General features: G+C 44.1%; 1 protein-coding gene across 3 annotated transcripts in view; it reads left to right on the top strand.

Moving 5' to 3' along the window:
* Positions 1–567: 567 nt before the first annotated feature.
* The window catches only part of ELP1 (elongator acetyltransferase complex subunit 1), a 29,932-nt gene continuing 14,281 nt past the window's right edge, over positions 568–16,218 (top strand). Inside the window, exons 1-22 of one of the 3 annotated variants that reach the window (XM_068667274.1) lie at positions 568–785; positions 1,614–1,766; positions 3,496–3,577; positions 5,204–5,284; positions 5,618–5,703; positions 6,929–7,028; positions 7,876–7,966; positions 8,482–8,605; positions 9,256–9,346; positions 9,784–10,014; positions 10,108–10,278; positions 10,668–10,767; positions 10,932–11,114; positions 11,876–11,982; positions 12,487–12,590; positions 13,034–13,060; positions 13,419–13,472; positions 13,574–13,679; positions 14,322–14,437; positions 15,174–15,247; positions 15,877–15,955; positions 16,108–16,187. In XM_068667274.1, the coding sequence (XP_068523375.1) occupies positions 633–785; positions 1,614–1,766; positions 3,496–3,577; positions 5,204–5,284; positions 5,618–5,703; positions 6,929–7,028; positions 7,876–7,966; positions 8,482–8,605; positions 9,256–9,346; positions 9,784–10,014; positions 10,108–10,278; positions 10,668–10,767; positions 10,932–11,114; positions 11,876–11,982; positions 12,487–12,590; positions 13,034–13,060; positions 13,419–13,472; positions 13,574–13,679; positions 14,322–14,437; positions 15,174–15,247; positions 15,877–15,955; positions 16,108–16,187 (2,393 nt within the window). In that variant the 5' untranslated portion in view covers positions 568–632. Of the gene's footprint in view, positions 786–1,613; positions 1,767–1,979; positions 2,114–3,495; positions 3,578–5,203; positions 5,285–5,617; positions 5,704–6,928; positions 7,029–7,875; positions 7,967–8,481; positions 8,606–9,255; positions 9,347–9,783; positions 10,015–10,107; positions 10,279–10,667; positions 10,768–10,931; positions 11,115–11,875; positions 11,983–12,486; positions 12,591–13,033; positions 13,061–13,418; positions 13,473–13,573; positions 13,680–14,321; positions 14,438–15,173; positions 15,248–15,876; positions 15,956–16,107; positions 16,188–16,218 lie in introns of those variants that run through there. The other 2 variants (XM_068667275.1, XM_068667276.1) reach the window with 2 other exon arrangements.

Below are 16,218 nucleotides of genomic sequence, written 5' to 3'. Positions count from 1 at the left end.
GCCTCTCGAGGAGTACCCAAAAGTTAATGCACGTTGCCGAGGACATTATCCAAATGTCCCTTGAACACCATTAGGCTTGGTGCCCCTACCACCCCTCTGGGTGCTTGTTGCAGTGTCTGGCCACCCTCACGGGCACTGCTCCTCCTGCCAGCACTGTCAGACCTGTGCTGGCCCGGGAAGGCGTGATGTACACCCTTCTCCACACCACAGGGTAGCAAGCCTGATTGTTTTCACTTTTTCCACGTGCAGTGATAGCTAAGCCTTGCTGGTATGACCCTAATCGGTGTCAAGACGTTTATTGAATTAGTTTATTGCAGACATTAACCAAGTTTAACACTTGAACAAGGAGCAAAATCATCCAGATGCATGGGCGGGACAGCCTTTCAACAGCCTAACCTCCCATGCTGTAGCAACAGCGAGCTGACGACGCAAAACGAGCGCATTCCCAATTAAAATTTATTTGTCCCGAGGCACCAAGGAGGGAGGGGAGGAACGGGTGCCACCCACAAGATGGCCGCCACCGCCGGCCCCGGGCAGGTGGCGCTCGGCGGGGGCCCCGCCTGCTGGCGGCGCATGCGCCCTGGCCCCGCCGCGCCGCGGTAAGATGGCGGCGCCGTGAGCGGCCGTTGGCCATGAGGAACCTGCGGCTGCTCCGCGCCGCCGGGCGCCGCCCCGCCGCCATCCCCCCCGCCGCCCCGCAGCGCTTCTGCCTCGGCGCCGAGCCCGGTGTGGTGCTGGTGGGCTCCCCAAATGGCCTGGTGGAGCTGGGCGCCGGCGGGCAGCCGGTGAGCGCCGCGGGTCGGGGCGGTGTTAGGCTGGGGAGGGTGGAAAATGGAGGGGGGAGAAGCTCCGGGTGAAAGGGGGGGGGGAACGGGGAACATCTCTGAGGAAAAAAATCCTATTAAACCGTGCTCTGATATCTCTGAGGCGTCAAATTCTTCCCGTGGGTTCAGTTCTGAAGCTAACTTGCGCAGGGGTTTGGGGCTTTCCTGGGGGCTTCTCCTTTTAACGTTTTTAAAGAAGGGCGCTTTCTAGAAATCCGCGTTGTGAGTGCTTTCAACTCTAAAATACCTTCAGAACTCAAAAAACTACCCAGAAGCCCACTTAATACATCATATTCTTCTATTATTATTCGTTTTGAGGGCTTTTTATTTCCAATATATGTGATTCTAATTAAATTATTTTTATTTCCATGATGTTTTCGATGTGCAAAACACGTGTGCAATTAAATAGAAGGAACTGGACTATCTAACAGTTGTAAATCTCATCCTTGTTTTGCTGGACCTGAATGCACGCCCAAATGTTTTTGTTCATCTGAAATTTTCTGTGCTGTGTCTCTGTAAAGTCTGAATGATCCCTTAAAAATAGAGGGCCGCTTTAAGCAGCTACGTGTGCACCTTTTAATGTTATAACACGAGAACTTTCACGGTTTCCTATGGAAGAGAAGCGTTTGCATGTTGGCTTTTCTCTGATACATCCACGTGCTAGCTGCTGACAAGCAGTGCTTTGTGTAACTGCGGTAGATGAAATACTCTCTTAATTGTTACTCTGTCATTTTTGTAAAAATGTCTGGTGATGTGCAGTTGTTAAGCTATTGGCCTCTCCATGTCCAGGTGACAAGAGAAGTTTCTTTGACTGCAGAGGGTTTTATGCCAGAGGATGAAAGTGGCTCCATCGTCGGTATCGAAGATATTCCAGAGCAAGAATGTGTGTGTGTTGCCACAGCAGCTGGAGACATCCTGCTGTGCAATCTCAGAACAAAGCAGGTATCGTGGCAGGAAAGAGAGAACAGTATAGAGAGCTTTCAAGAGGAAGGTGACAGTTTGGGGGACAGTTGCATGTTTATTACATTGAGCTGCAGTTAGCCTTCATTTCTTGGATAGATAGGCTGATTTCTGTGGAAGCCTTGTGCAGAATCAAGTACAAAGTATACGTTCCATAAATGAACCAGAATCTAACCTGCAGCTTGCATGTCCACAGCCTCAGTTCTGTATGCTTGCTCAGGGGGCTAATGGCATATGGTCAGCAGCACTGGATCCATTGGACAAACAGCATCACAGAAATAGGATATTGCTGAAACTCCATACAGAATAATGTAATCCATAACTCACAGGTTTGTTAATGTTTTATTATCAGTCACTACAGAACTTTGTGCTTAGCAAATTGTGCAGACGTGAGTTAAGTGGAGAGAGAAGAAACAATTGTATGTTAAGATTTTAAAATTGTTTGGAATAAAATATGAAAACAAACAAACAAACTAGAAAAGACCGAGGAAAGACCAGTATATACCAGCTGATTAAATAGGCAGGAACTGAGACGCTTACTTTCTGTACCCTCCTTGTTATCCAGTTTGTACTGTCTTCAGTAAAATGCTTAAACACCACAGTAGCATCTTCTGAAGTCTGCCTCACCTCTGACAGTATCGGCCCAACAGTGCAGGTGTATGAGATGACTGTGGTCTGTCCGGGCTGGCTGCCAGTTTGTGGTTATTTGCAGCTCACCTCTTTGGGTTCTTGTTTGGGTTTGATTTGCAAATACCACTTAAATATAAAAACAACTATCTATATCTGAAAAGCAGGCCCTTCATTGCAACTCAGTGTGTGTCATAAAGGGAATAAAGATAAAAGATCTGATACATGGGACTCTTCTTGCACTGGTATATGGGTCAGAGCTCATATTTAACTTCAAATCTTTTATTTCAAGGCTTTAGGCCTTACTTTCTGAGCTATAAAGTTGTATACTTTTGGTACAGTCTGGGCACCAAGAAGCCTTGGATGTTACTCTGCTTGTTCTGAAACCTGTTATATGTGGGTGATACTTACTGTACAACAGCGTATAGTCCTATTCTTCTTACCTGGGGGGGGAAAAAAAATATATCCAAGCTTAATTTCTTGAATCAAATTATCTTGCAGTTCTGTCCCGTGGCCGATTTTTTGTTCCTTGCAAATCAGGGTAACAATGCAGTGGGCAGAGAACTACTGTCATGGTATTGTTTATACACCCATAATGTCTCAGTAGAATGGCTTAGTTTTTCATACCCTTCTTTGAAGGTAGTTCAGCTATCACATTTGGCGTTTACAAACAGCTTTTGGGGTCAGGTTTTGAATGGATATAGTGCCACTTCAGTGCACATTAGAATTTTCTAGGAAAGAACAGTTATTTCTGTTGTGTGACATCAGACTGTCTACCAGTAGAACCACAGACCCAATCTGTGGCAGTATTAATTACTGTTAAGACTATTACATGCTAATGTAGGACTGAGAGCTGCAAAATAAAACTCTTGGAAAAACTGTGTGGCAGAAAATGCTGATCTGTAGGTTATTTGGGCTCACATACATAAATAGAAGTACTTCTTTTGTTTCATTCAACACCAAGGGTGAAATAACTCCTGTGACTTCTCTAGGTATGTGAGGATTTCCTTCAGCCAGTGAGTGATGCTTGGATGATGTTGCATTGGTGTTGCTGCTCACCTGTGATACTGCTTTTGTCTTACAGGTGGAATGTGTTGGAAGTGTGGACAGCGGCCTGAGTGTCATGAGCTGGAGTCCCGACCAAGAGCTTGTTTTGCTTGCAACAGGTATTAACAACCACCTGTAAGCTTTCTGCCAAAGGAGTGGAATTCACGATGACCAAAGTGTAAAATACAGATAATTTTAAGATAAGGAAAACAAGATACAAAGTCATGAAACTGGGATTAAGACTCTGAAGAAGAGAAAAAAGACCACCTGATCCTATATATTGTTTCATTTTATAATCCATAAGGAGCTTTAGTGATCCCACCTGAAGCTGTTCAGACCCAAAAAGCTGACTTCTATAGAAAATATTTCACTAGTCTTTTGGGTCTTCCAGGGAGGTATATTTTTTGATTTTGCATTAAAATGTAAATATTCCTGTATTATAAGCCCATTAGATTGCTTAATAAATATTGCTTCTTGTCCTCTGGTAAGAAACATCTATTACAAGCTTTTCTACCAATATATCTCTCCTTGACAACAAAGTTAACCTCAGGCAAAACAGAAACACAAAGTATCACATGCTGGAGGCAAACTGGAGATCATCTATTCCAGCCATTCTGTTCCAAGTGGGTTACCTAGAAAACATTTCTGGGAACTGTTCTCAGTCAGGTTTTGAATATGTCTAAGGATGAAGACCCTACAGCCACTGTGGGTGGTATGTTCCAGTCTTTGACCACCCACACAGTAAAAAAATAAAAAGTAAAAAGGATCGCTGCCATTGTGTTACGGCACTGCTTCCAGTGCAGCTCATGCTGTTGTTGGCATCCTGTGCAGCAGAGGCATATTGCCAGTTCATGTGCATGCCTCAGGACACACAGGGCATTTTCTGCCAAGACGCTTTCCAGCTTGTTGTCCCCCAGGTCTGTCCTACTGCCTGAGATTATCACTTCCCAGGTGTGGCACTTGGCTTTTGTCCGTGTTAAGCTTCAAGAGGTGTCTGTCAGCCTGTCTCTTCCACATAACAAGGTCCTCTAGATGGAAGCACAACACTCTGCTGTACCTGCCTCTTCTCCCAGTTTTGTGTCATCTGCAAACACACCGAGGGTCCTGTCATCCAGGTCACTTATGAAGATGTTAACCAGCATTGGCTCTAGGTCCACTGGTGGTGAAGTATCACTTGTGACCAGACTCAAGCTAGATTTTTCACCACTAACAAGCTTAGGACTTGTCTGTTCAGCCAGTTCTCAGTCCACATTCACTGTTCATTGATCCATCCTGTCTTCCATGAGTTTGTCTGTGATGTATGGCAGACGGTGTCAAAAGCCTCCTCGGAGTCAAGATAACAACCACTGGTCTCTCCAAATATCCACAAACCATTATTTCACTGTGAAAAGCAATCAGATAGGTCTGATATGATTTCCCCTCCATAAATCTACACTGACTACTGTCAGTCACCTTCACACCTTGAGTAAAAATGTTGATGAAGTGCCAAGTGCTTACTTCAAAAGTGGAAAGAAATCTTTAAGGCTAGTTCAGGAATTATGTTTCTGAAGAGAGAGACTTTAAGGTGTCCTTCTGTTCCAGTTTGAGATTTTCTGCTTCGAAGGATGCATTCTCTTTTGTATTGTGCTACCATTAGAAATACTCTTATACTCAAGTCCATTACAAAATAGTAGGATAATAGAGGAAAACATTTTGATCTGCTGGAGATCTCAGTACTAACGCTGTATTTGATACCTAACCTGCAGGTCAGCAAACTCTTATCATGATGACAAGAGATTTTGAGCCAATTGCTGAAAAGCAAATCCACCAAAATGAGTTTGGAGAAGGTAAGAGGTACATGAAATAAAGTTTCTTGGGCTGTTTTTGTTGGTGTGTTGTAAGCACGTATAAAGAAATGGAGCGCTTACTAGACCCTAGGAAACATTTTGGACTGTAGTTCTTCTGGGCAGCTGGAAGGGAATACCAATATTGTATTTGTCAGAGGAAATTCAAACAAGCTTCTTGTACTGGAAAACTTTCTGGGTTATGTCAATTTCCTCCAATTTTTTTTAGAATTAAACTTGGATGGATGGAGTATGTGGCGTGATGCTGTAGTTGTTAACCACAATGTGCAACATAACTCTGTAAATCTTCTACTACAATGATTATTTCTTCCTCAGGAAAGTTTGTTGCTCTTGGCTGGGGTAAAAAGGAGACGCAATTCCATGGATCAGAGGGAAAACAGGCAGCACATCGCAAGCAAACGGTATTAGGTTATTTTTCTTACATTAGGTCCATACTCCCCAGAGGGAAGATATGTATAAAGAAAGTTTCTGTTGTTTCAGCTCTGCTAGTTTGACACTGCCTTTCCAGGTAGCTGTCTTCATAGTCTCTTTCTGATTGTTTCTGTTATTTGGGATTCAGCATTTTTATCCTCTTCCTATATCAGGCCAGCAGCTGGAAGTACTTAAGGCTGGTTCATATGGAGCTCAAAGCAAGATTTGTAAGTGCTAGGGCTTGCTGATGTAAAGCCACCCTTGAATCAGCATGACAGATGTTACTGAATGTGTTCTCTGTATCAAAATATTTATATATCCAAAAGCTGTAGCACGTAGTTCAGCTTGCTCCACGAAGGCAAGAGTTTAAGGACTTGGGCTACTGACTGCCACCAGTCACGTGAGGTGATTCTCTCTGTGCCTGTAAGTTTTAGGTCTTTGTTCCGTTGTTTGACTCTTCTTCATTTACATCTTTTTTTTTTTTAATGAAAATTCAGGTAGCTAATAAACTCCAATTGGAAATGAAAACTTATGGGAAAATGTGTGGCCCAGATTAAAACAGTCCTGCTGAAATATGGTAGGCTACCACTAAAAGAGATGAAATGTGTCCTGCAATAGCTTTACTATTAGGAAGGATGGACCAGGATAATGTTTGGCCGTATCTAGAAAAATATGCCTAGTTTGGCCAAGTTAAACCTCTGAACAGCTGCCTTTTTTATATGTATTCTGTTGAGATTTTTTTTTCCTGTTTTGTTTTGTGAAGAACCTCTTTGCCTTGAAAAATGCTACTTCTCATCCCAACTTTTGTGTGCCATACAGTGTGGCAGCATGCCTTTCCCTCCTTCCAGGGGATGTTGACTCTTAAGTAGTGGTTGTGAACAAACCTTGACTCACCCTTGCAGCATGTCCAGCTTGGGCACAGCTGGTCTGTAAGGAGAGACTGAGGTGAAAGGGAAGCGTATCGTGTGATCATAGAATAGATGGTCATATGGACATGCAGGAGGAACAGGTTGAATTGACAGACAGTTTTAATTCTAGCATTTCCTAAAATAACATTCTGAGTAGTGAATTCTAAACTTCAGTCTCACGATTGTTTAATGGGTTGTTTTCATGCCAAGCTTCTTGAAAGAGCTGTCTTAGCAATGCAGTCTGCTTAGATAAAGCCAGCAGTTTCCTTCTTAAGTGTTGATGCAACTTTCTTTTGTACGACTTCAGGAAGTATCACCTACTTCAACCTGGGATGACAGCAGGCCTCGGGTGACATGGAGAGGAGATGGGCAGTTTGTTGCCGTGAGTGCTGTCTGTCCAGAGACAGGTATGGTACCAAATTCCACTGAAATATCAACTTGTTTAAAAGGCTTCTTAAGTGGAATTAAGAAAGGCAAGAACTGGCTAGTGTCCGTGGTCACTTTGGCCACTTAAAACTGGGGATTTGAGCTAATTAATTGCTCCTTCCTCTATTTTGATTCAAGGGTTCAGAAAGACATTTTGTAAATGTGGTCTTTTGAATGCTTTCTCTCAGTTTGGTTTTCAGTCCAGTGAGAGGTCTGAAGAGTTTACTACTGAATAGTTACTAAGTGAACTGTTTTTTTTCACCATCTCTAAGCCACTGCTTGAGCTCTAAGCAATCTCTTTCAGGTTCCTAATACCAAGTGAATGTGTCTGGGTGTTGCAGTACCCACAGTCCCTCATAGTAAGAATTTGGCCTTGCAGCCTTTATGTATTGATAATGCTTTTCTCCGGGTTTTGTAATTGTCTTCCATGATTGATATTCCTGAGCAGTTTAAATGTGTTTGGCCAGTATATTGAACTGTACCAAAGACCTATTTTTCCACTAGTTTGGGTTTTGACCCTTAGTACTTCGGATCAGGAAGATTTTGAATAATACAAGACAATTTAAATGTTTTGCTGAAGAGCAAAACAGCTACCACTGAGCTATTTTGAACTGAAATTCCTACTTATTTGAGTAGAGTCACTCAATTACTATGAAAGAACTTCCTGAGACAGAAGTTTTGATGTGCTGTTGTTACCCATAAGGTGTACAAAAGCAATATCCTTTCTATTCACGAACATCCAAATTTGCTCTCCCACCCTCATGAAAATTAAGGTTCTCTTCCCGGTATTTTCTTACACCTCTTTCTCCCTGCCTTCTCAACTTCTAGGTGCTCGAAAGGTCCGGGTGTGGAACAGGGAGCTTGTGCTGCAGTCAACAAGTGAGCCCATCTCGGGATTAGAACAAGCACTGGCCTGGAAGTGAGTAGCAATGAACCTGTGTAAGGGCTGCAGAGTGCTTGTTTTTATTTCCTAGCCACTGCTTTTTGCTTAGCATTAATTTCATTCTCCCATGTTTATTTTTCTCAAAACTTGAAGAAAGCCATCTTCTGATCCATTATGTGGAAGGGTAGCCCCATAAGACCTGAAAAACTTGCATTACATGTGGGAAGAAGGGATAGATTCTCTGCGCTGTCTCAGTATCAGGTGGTTTGGGATTTAACTGTGTGAAAAGGAATATTACAGGTGCCTTTGCCTGTGCTGACACTTACCTGCTCACCTGAGGATGTTAGGGACCCTGTGAAACATTTGTGCTGCACCTATGACTTCATCTGAACAGTGCTGAGGAGAACAGATGAGGAAAACAGATCTCCTGCTGCCCTTTTCTTCATTTCTCATGTGAAAGCTTCCTCTCTGGAGAGAGGGGAGATGATTGGTGTTTAAAATGACAGTCAGTGATTGTGTGAGCAACCACTGTTTTTTGTTTTTTTTTTAAGGCCCTCTGGAAACTTGATAGCATCCACGCAAGAAAAACCCAACAGACATGATGTGGTTTTCTTGGAGAAGAATGGACTTCTTCATGGGGAGTTCACCCTCCCGTTCCGGAAAGGGCAGGTCAAAGTGAGTGCTGGGTCTGGGCTTCTTTCATTAGACTGTAGTGGAGAGGAAGACGAGATCTCTATCCAGATTCTAAGAGGAAGTTTTTGACTTTGCACTTAGTGCTGGTCCTAGTGGAAGAGAGAACAGTCAAGATACAATGCCTTCTGCAGCTTTCAGTACAGAGCAAAACTGGGGTGTTGTACCCCTAGGGTACTGCTGGCCTCTGTATACTTGATATTAGGCAAATGCTTCAGAAATGCCATTTAGGATGCCAGCTCATCCAGGAGTGAGGTGAAATAACTCACATTGTCCCAAATAATGTAAGTGAAAATCTGCTACTAAGGCATTGTTTCAACTTCTGCCTTTGGATGCTGAGAGGTCTTTTGGCAGACCATTTCTCAGTGCCAAGGTCAACAAAGAGAATTCTGCTGTCCCATTCGTGTATAACCTCTTCAGCTGTGTACAGCCGCTGTGATGGGTTCTGCTTCAGGGTGTTTTGCTCCAGCTGTCAGGAGCTTTGCAGTATGCAAGTACTGTGTTAGTACATTAAGGCATGTACCTTACCTTGTTGAACATAAGGAGTAACTTATGGTCTTGAAAACTGATCTGAAATATACCTAGTCTTGGCAGAGGCAGCAGTATCCAGTAAGAGCCATCTTTTGTTTCTGCAGGTTAATGAACTGCTTTGGAATGCAGATTCCACGGTCCTGGCTATATGGCTGGAAGAGCTGAAGACTGAAAACTCCAGCCCAAGCAGTTACGGTGAGAGTGCTTTGTGAAGCTCTGGATTTTACGCTTGCCTGTGAATGTGGTCAGCAGTGGATATCCCTCTGCAGGAGAGGAGACTTTGGGATGGCTTATCTACAGCTTTGAGATCCCTCTGCAGGTCAGGAGGAAACGCTAGCTAGCTTGAGCTCAAAGCATCTCCCAGGTTGCTGTATCTGAAGGTGGTATTACATGGAATGCTTAGGGTGTGATCCCTTCCCTTCTCAGAGAGGGGAGATAGAGGAATTCTAAGATTGACTCCTTTGATCAAAATCAGGGGTTAAAATTTTCTTGTGCTGGGTGTTGTATGACAGAGCCCATGGTCTGGAGGGTGAAACTGTTAAATCACCTGCAGAAAAGCAGTGGGGAGGGTTTGAGATGGGTTTCAAGTAGTAATCTCTGGTAACCTTATTTTATTTTTTTTTTATCTATAGTTCAGCTATGGACCACAGGGAACTATCACTGGTACTTGAAGCAAAGTCTGCATTTTGGCAACATGGAAAAAAATAAGCTGGTGTCACTGCTGTGGGACCCAGTGGTCCCATATAGGCTGCATGTGCTCTGCCAGGGCTGGCAGTACCTCTGCTATGACTGGCACTGGACCACAGACCATGGGATGGGGCAGAACAGCCAGCACGTGGCAAATGTGGCTGTCATAGATGGAGGTAAGACTCCTGCTTTCAGTAAAGAACCTAATAAGAGCCTTTCTGACATTTGAAAGCTGTTACAGCTTGGTTTCTTTCTGCTTTCTTCCACAGATAAAGTGCTTGTCACGGCATTCCAGCATGCTGTGGTGCCTCCACCCATGTGTACCTATGAGCTTCAGCTCAAACAAGCAGTTAATCAGGTCACATTTCACACAGATCCTAAACATAGTGGAGACATGGCTGTCCTGGATGCTGATAACAAGATCACTGTATACAGATATGGTGAGAGTATGTTTCACTATTGTTTTTTAACAGAAGCCCTGTCCCTGACACTTGGAATCAATCTGTGATTAGCTGTACAGGGTCTGTCTGAGCTGCCCATCACTTCCCGAAGCACTCCTATGAACAGGGTAATACTCAGTGTGCTGCTGGACAACAGACCATTGCCGCAGCCTCTCAGTTATGCGTTGTGACATTACAAGGTAGTTCTGTTCCTCAGGGTGAATGTTAATAAGGAGGAGGATGTGCCAGTTGTACATGTAGGGGTGGTATATTTTATATTTTCATAATCACTTTCTGTAGCATCTATGTTTTTTTTTTTTGTAAGGATGAAAATGGAAGGGACTCTGTTGGCAGAATGTCTGAACTCTATTTTGTTCTGTGTTTGTTAGGACAAAGGACAGTGCAGGACCCCGCTATCAGGTTAGGAGCTGTGGGTGGAAATGGATTTAAAGCCAATGTGGAAACGCCACACCTGGGTAAAACATACAGGTAATACAGAACTAGTGCAACTGCAGAGTGAATTCCTAGCCATGCTGTGTGTCTCTACAGCCAGGCTGTGCCTAGGAGGATCTTGGCTTTCTGCAGTGAGGTTTTTGATGCGAAAACTAAAATCGAGTTCTATTTTCTTCACAGTCTTTCTTATTTCATGATAGGGTTGATTTGGGCAGCAGCGCTGATGAGATGATGCATCCTCTTGGGCTCCGATGCCTGACCTGGCTGCCAGATGACAGCTTCCTGGTGGTCGGTCAGGATCAGCATGCTTCTCAGTCTGTCCTTCACCACCTGACTGCAGCACCTTATGTGACTGGAGCTGAAGAAGAGCACCTGAATTTACGGTACAAGAGATTGCAATTGTGGGTGAGGTCTGAGAGTGCCTTGGGGCTTAGAAAGAATTCTCTCGTGCATCCTGGAGGCTGTTGGGGGACTGGCCTTGGGGGATTTGGCTGTCTTCCTGCAGGAGAACAAAACAGCTCATGAAGCTGCCTGCATGTAGTCCTAATGCCTACGCCCAGCCTAACAAGACGTAGTATGCCAGCATGCCTGTGTCAGTGCAGGATATCTCTATTACCTTCTCTGAAGTCCAGGCCCTTGGAGCAAGTTTCTCAGTTCTACCCTTTGTCCACATTACTAAAGTCCAGAGAGGACTGGTAGCTGTTGTTATTCCTGTCTTCCTCCTCCAACTAACTGCTGGTCTTTGTGCAGTCAGCATGAAAGGAAGCCAAGTGGGCTACAAAAACCTGCTTCACAGAGAGATCCTGAGAGTCACTTTCTGCAGCACTTACAAGGCAAAGGCAGGGTAATTTGCATGTGAACTGTAGATTAGAACAAAAGAAGTGTGGGTTTTGCAGAGTGCTGTAAGTGTGCAGACAGTGACTAGCACAGCGAGGCAAACACTAATTGACACAAGTTGTTGGTGCTCTTTTTTTTTACCAGTGTCAGCTCATGTAAGTGTGAAGGATATAAGGATTTACTTGACAAAGATATGGGTCCGGGCTGGAGATCTACACCCTTCACTCTGGCCCCAGGAAATGGAGGATTGGCGTTTTAAATGTATCCACCATGACTGATGCTCTGTGTTTTCTGTACCTTGCTCCAGGTTGTCTGTGCCTGTAGATGGAGAAGTGATAAGCCTGTGCTGCAGCCCAGTGACCAAAACTGTAGCTCTACAGCTGGCCGATGGACGGATCCTGAAGTACCTCTGGGGTAAGCTGGACCCTTTTAAGGCCCCCTGGCCTGAGGTATAGTTGTTTTAAAAAAAATAAATAAAATCTTAAAACATTTAATGATGATTTGACTTGCAGGAACATGGGTGACCCTTGATAGCGGTTGGTGCTGCATTTCATGCTCCTTCTAGCCCCACAAATTGACTAAAATCAATGATTTTCAACTGAAAGCAGTTAATGTTGTTGAGAATGATAGCTCTGACTTTGTCATTTGAAAAGATGACAGGTTTAGAGGCTTCAGAAGTGGTGACTGAATGCCACATCCTTGGTGCTTCTTGTTCTGTAGTGGAATAAAGTTGCTTCTGAGCCTCTAGAAGTTACCACCTTCTATTTTGCCATGTGCTGGACTTACATTTTAATATTCCTCCTCTCCATGTCAGATAATGTCAGATACTTGCAGCTGTGGTTTCTTGGGATTTATATTATGTGGCTGTAATGTCTGAATCTTAGGCTGGAAAACAGTCTGATCTTCTTTGCTCTTCAGAGGCTTCTCCTCCAGTCCTTGAGCCCTGGCAGAGTAGCAGTGGCTGTGCTGTCCAGTTCCCCCAGCTTTGTGTGCAGACGGCTCTTACGAGGATCGGTGGTGAAGTAAGTAAGACTGTGAGCAGTTTGAACTCCTGACTTACTTGTTCTCTGTGTCAAACGTGCACCATAATTTTCTGCCCAGGTTCCAGTGATACTTAACTGGGTTCTATGTAAGGCCCTATGCAGATCTGACAGCACATCTTTCCTTGTCTTCTAGAGCATTTCTGATGGCTTGTAGGTAACATCCAATCTCCCCTTCCTGTTAATTTCATGAATAATCTAATTGAAAAGCAAGAAATTTCAATTCTAAGATTTTCATCAGTCACTGCTGTGCTCTCTGTGAAAACAGCATTTTGCTCTGTTTTATCTGAAGCTATCCTTTTAGCAAATACATCTGCTCTGAGTTACTGCAGATCTACTGCTAGTAGTGTTTCCTGTACCTATCACAAGAAACCATCGCCAACAACAGCTTAAGGAATGACTAGCTATTTTGCTGCTATTTTCAGGGTTTCTTTCCTTCAGTGGGTATCCAGGTGAGTGCGGTATGGAGTTGCTTTAAGCTCTTCTCCTCTGTACTAGTGTCTATCCTCTGTTATTTTGCACCTAAAGCTGCTAAATAAAATAAACGAAATGGTCTGGTGTGGCTTCTGCTTTTATGTTTCTGTGACAAGGTAAACCAAGCTAGTTTTCCATCCAGAAGTATTTAAAGACACTTAGGTAAGCCCTCCTGGAATAGAGATTGCCTGACTTCCTGTCCAGCTTTTCTAGATCATTCACATGAGGTAGTTGATACTCAGTTGTAAAGCACTTGAATCCATTACCAGTCACTGTGGTGAAACACTGGAGATTGAGACACCGATTCCTTACACTTGTCATCCTTTTCATTTACAGGAGGTGATCTTGGGCCTCACTGATCGATGCCGTTTTTTTGTTAATGACGCTGAGGTACCAAAGCATTTTCCCCTTACTCTGTCCCCTTTTCCTCTGCCAAAGGCAGATTTCCTTTTGTGCTCTGTACAGCAATAAACATAGTAATTTTTCTACAGGTTGCTTCCAACATCACCTCATTTGCAACATACAATGAATTTTTGTTGGTGACAACCAACTCCCACACCTGTCAGTGCTTCTGTTTGAAGGACCTAACAGTGAAAGGTAAATGCTAGTTCTGCCATGGCCATTGTCTTGGACCTGCGATGTGTCCCCATTTTTCCACATCCAAACCTGCTGTATTTGGGTCATTTCAAAGCAGCTACTTCAAGACAGAGGAAGAGAGCTGCTTGCAAAAATCTGCAAGAGAGGAAGGAGCATGGGAACTCTGGATATTATACATTCCTCTCAGGGAGCAGGATTTGTCCTATGGTTGTTCCTTCCATATTTTCAACAGCTTATCTCTGCATTCTCTCCTTCCCTGCATGTCCAAAACCAGAAAAGGCGCTCTGGTATTCAAGGGCATGTGGCTGAGAAGGGATCCCAACAGGAAGAGTTTCTGTCCATTAGGGAGATGAGGCCCTCATGAGGGTCAGGATGACAGGTTATTGGCGCTCTACAGCTTTCAGTGCTCCTCTCTCTGGTGCATTAAGCTTTATGTTCCCGGTGTATAGAGGGCACACCTCTACTTTGTACAGCACTGCTCAGCGCTAAAAGGTTCTCGACCTGCTTGCAGCCATTAAGGACCATTGATGTGTTGTTGACTGAGCTGGGGAAGTAGGAGCCCTTGCAGAGCTACACAGGAAAGCTGTCCAGGTGGCACTGTGCAGGGGTGTGTGTGTGTCTGCTAATAACTGCTGTCTTCAGCCCTTCAGGCTGGCCTGAGCAGTGCTGCAGTCCCTAACAGCGAGACGCTGCGCAAGGTGGAGCGAGGCTCGCGTATTGTCACCGTTGTGCCCCAGGACACAAAGGTTGTGCTACAGGTCAGTGCTCTGCACATGTCTGCTGAGGTTTGCTGTGGGGGTGTAGAGGGCAATGTCTCGGTAGGTAGCTGATTAATCTGCAAATAATGCACACAGCACTACAAAGCTGATCTCCTGTGCTGCTGCAGCACAGCACTTCCAATCTCTAGGCTAGATATGGAGTGATTTTGAGCATGTCTCTGGGAGTTAGTTGGAGCACAGGCAATTGTGTTCATACCAAACTGGGGGTGTTGTTCAAATTCCTACTGGCTGAGGCAGATTAATGTTTCGTATTGTGGCCTCTCCTGTGAATCTCAGACCCGCCTCTTAGTACTTGCGGTATGTTCTAGCAACCCTCCATTAGATTCGGCATCAAATTTGTCCAAATTTTGGAGTGCTGTGCTCGTTCTTGAGAACCAGCAGAGGCTCACAGGACGTAGAAGGATTCATCTGTAATGAACCTCTGGAGGTCTGTAGCCTAACATCCTCTTCAGAGCAGCAAGAAGCTGATAGCTAGATCAGTTTGCTCTGTGTTTTGTCCTGTTGTGTGGAGTCTAGCCTCCTGAGGAAGGAATGTTCCTGAGCTGAGAGAATTTTCAGATGATTCAGGTTAAGTGAAATTGTTCTTTAAAGTGAACAAACAAGCACATAAAACTGCAAATAGCAGACAAGCCTAGAAGAGTTAGCCTATCCTCACTTTGTCTTCTATGTAGGCTAAGTAGCTACAAGAAATAATTATGTGGATCTTATGCTATAGATGCCAAGAGGAAATCTGGAGACCGTTCACCACCGAGCTCTGGTTCTTGCCCAGATTCGAAAGTGGCTAGACAGGTAAATGGTGCCGGCATATTCTGGTCTTCCCTCCCCCATGCTGAGCTGTTTAGAGCCCATCTCTCATAGTGCTGCAGAAGGACGGGAGGCTGGACTCAAAGAAACTGGCTTTCTAGGTAGGAATGAAACTGTTTCTGGGTCTACCACCTAGAAATCCAAATTTCGGCAGTCCTACCTGACTCACATTTCACCATTGAGGTGCTTATTTATGTACTAAGACTGAGTGGGTGGGAGAGATCTTGGTCTGCTCCGTTCTCCAGACATTTTAATCTCTTCATGACTTGCTTGCTATTTTTCATGTTGTATTTGCTAAATAATTCTGTTCAAGTTCTCTGAAAGAGAAGTTGTTCCATTAGACTTAAGTGTAGTTCTCTAAGAGAGGAATATAAAAACTCAAAGCCTGTCCCTGACCTACTGCAACCTGATCTACTGGTCCGCTCAACTGCAGAGGCTGGCAGTGTAGAGGATTGACCTCACACGGTTTTTCTGGAAGGCAGTCTACGTGGCTTGTTGCCTAGGCTGTTGTTCTCCTCCAGCTGGGTCTGCAGTTACCTCTAGTGAGCTGCATCTGTTTGTGGATACTATACCTATCCAATATGTAAACTATCCCTCTTGACTCATTCCCCCAGGCTTATGTTCAGGGAAGCATTTCAGTGTATGAGGAAGCTGAGGATCAACCTCAATCTTCTCTATGACCACAATCCCAAGGCAAGTATGCTCAGTTCTGTTGTGTCCTTTTCCATATCCATCTAGTCTGGTTAGATTCCTTCATCTTGTACATTCAAAGAAGGTCTTTGAACTTGCTCCTGTAGTTCCTGTACTTGTCAGAATAACAGTAGTAATACTCTTGTTCATTTCAGGTATTTCTGGAAAACGTAGAAACCTTTATCAAGCAAATAGATTCTGTGAACCATATCAACTTGTTTTTCACAGAACTGAAGTGAGTATAATTCTGCAAATGGAAGTATGCA

Source organism: Anas acuta, chromosome Z (genome assembly GCF_963932015.1).
Source record: "Anas acuta chromosome Z, bAnaAcu1.1, whole genome shotgun sequence".
In the NCBI taxonomy this organism is placed as follows: Eukaryota; Metazoa; Chordata; class Aves; order Anseriformes; family Anatidae; genus Anas; species Anas acuta.
The sequence above is the reverse complement of the archived record's forward strand: the minus strand, read 5'-3'. Positions and strand labels throughout refer to the sequence as shown.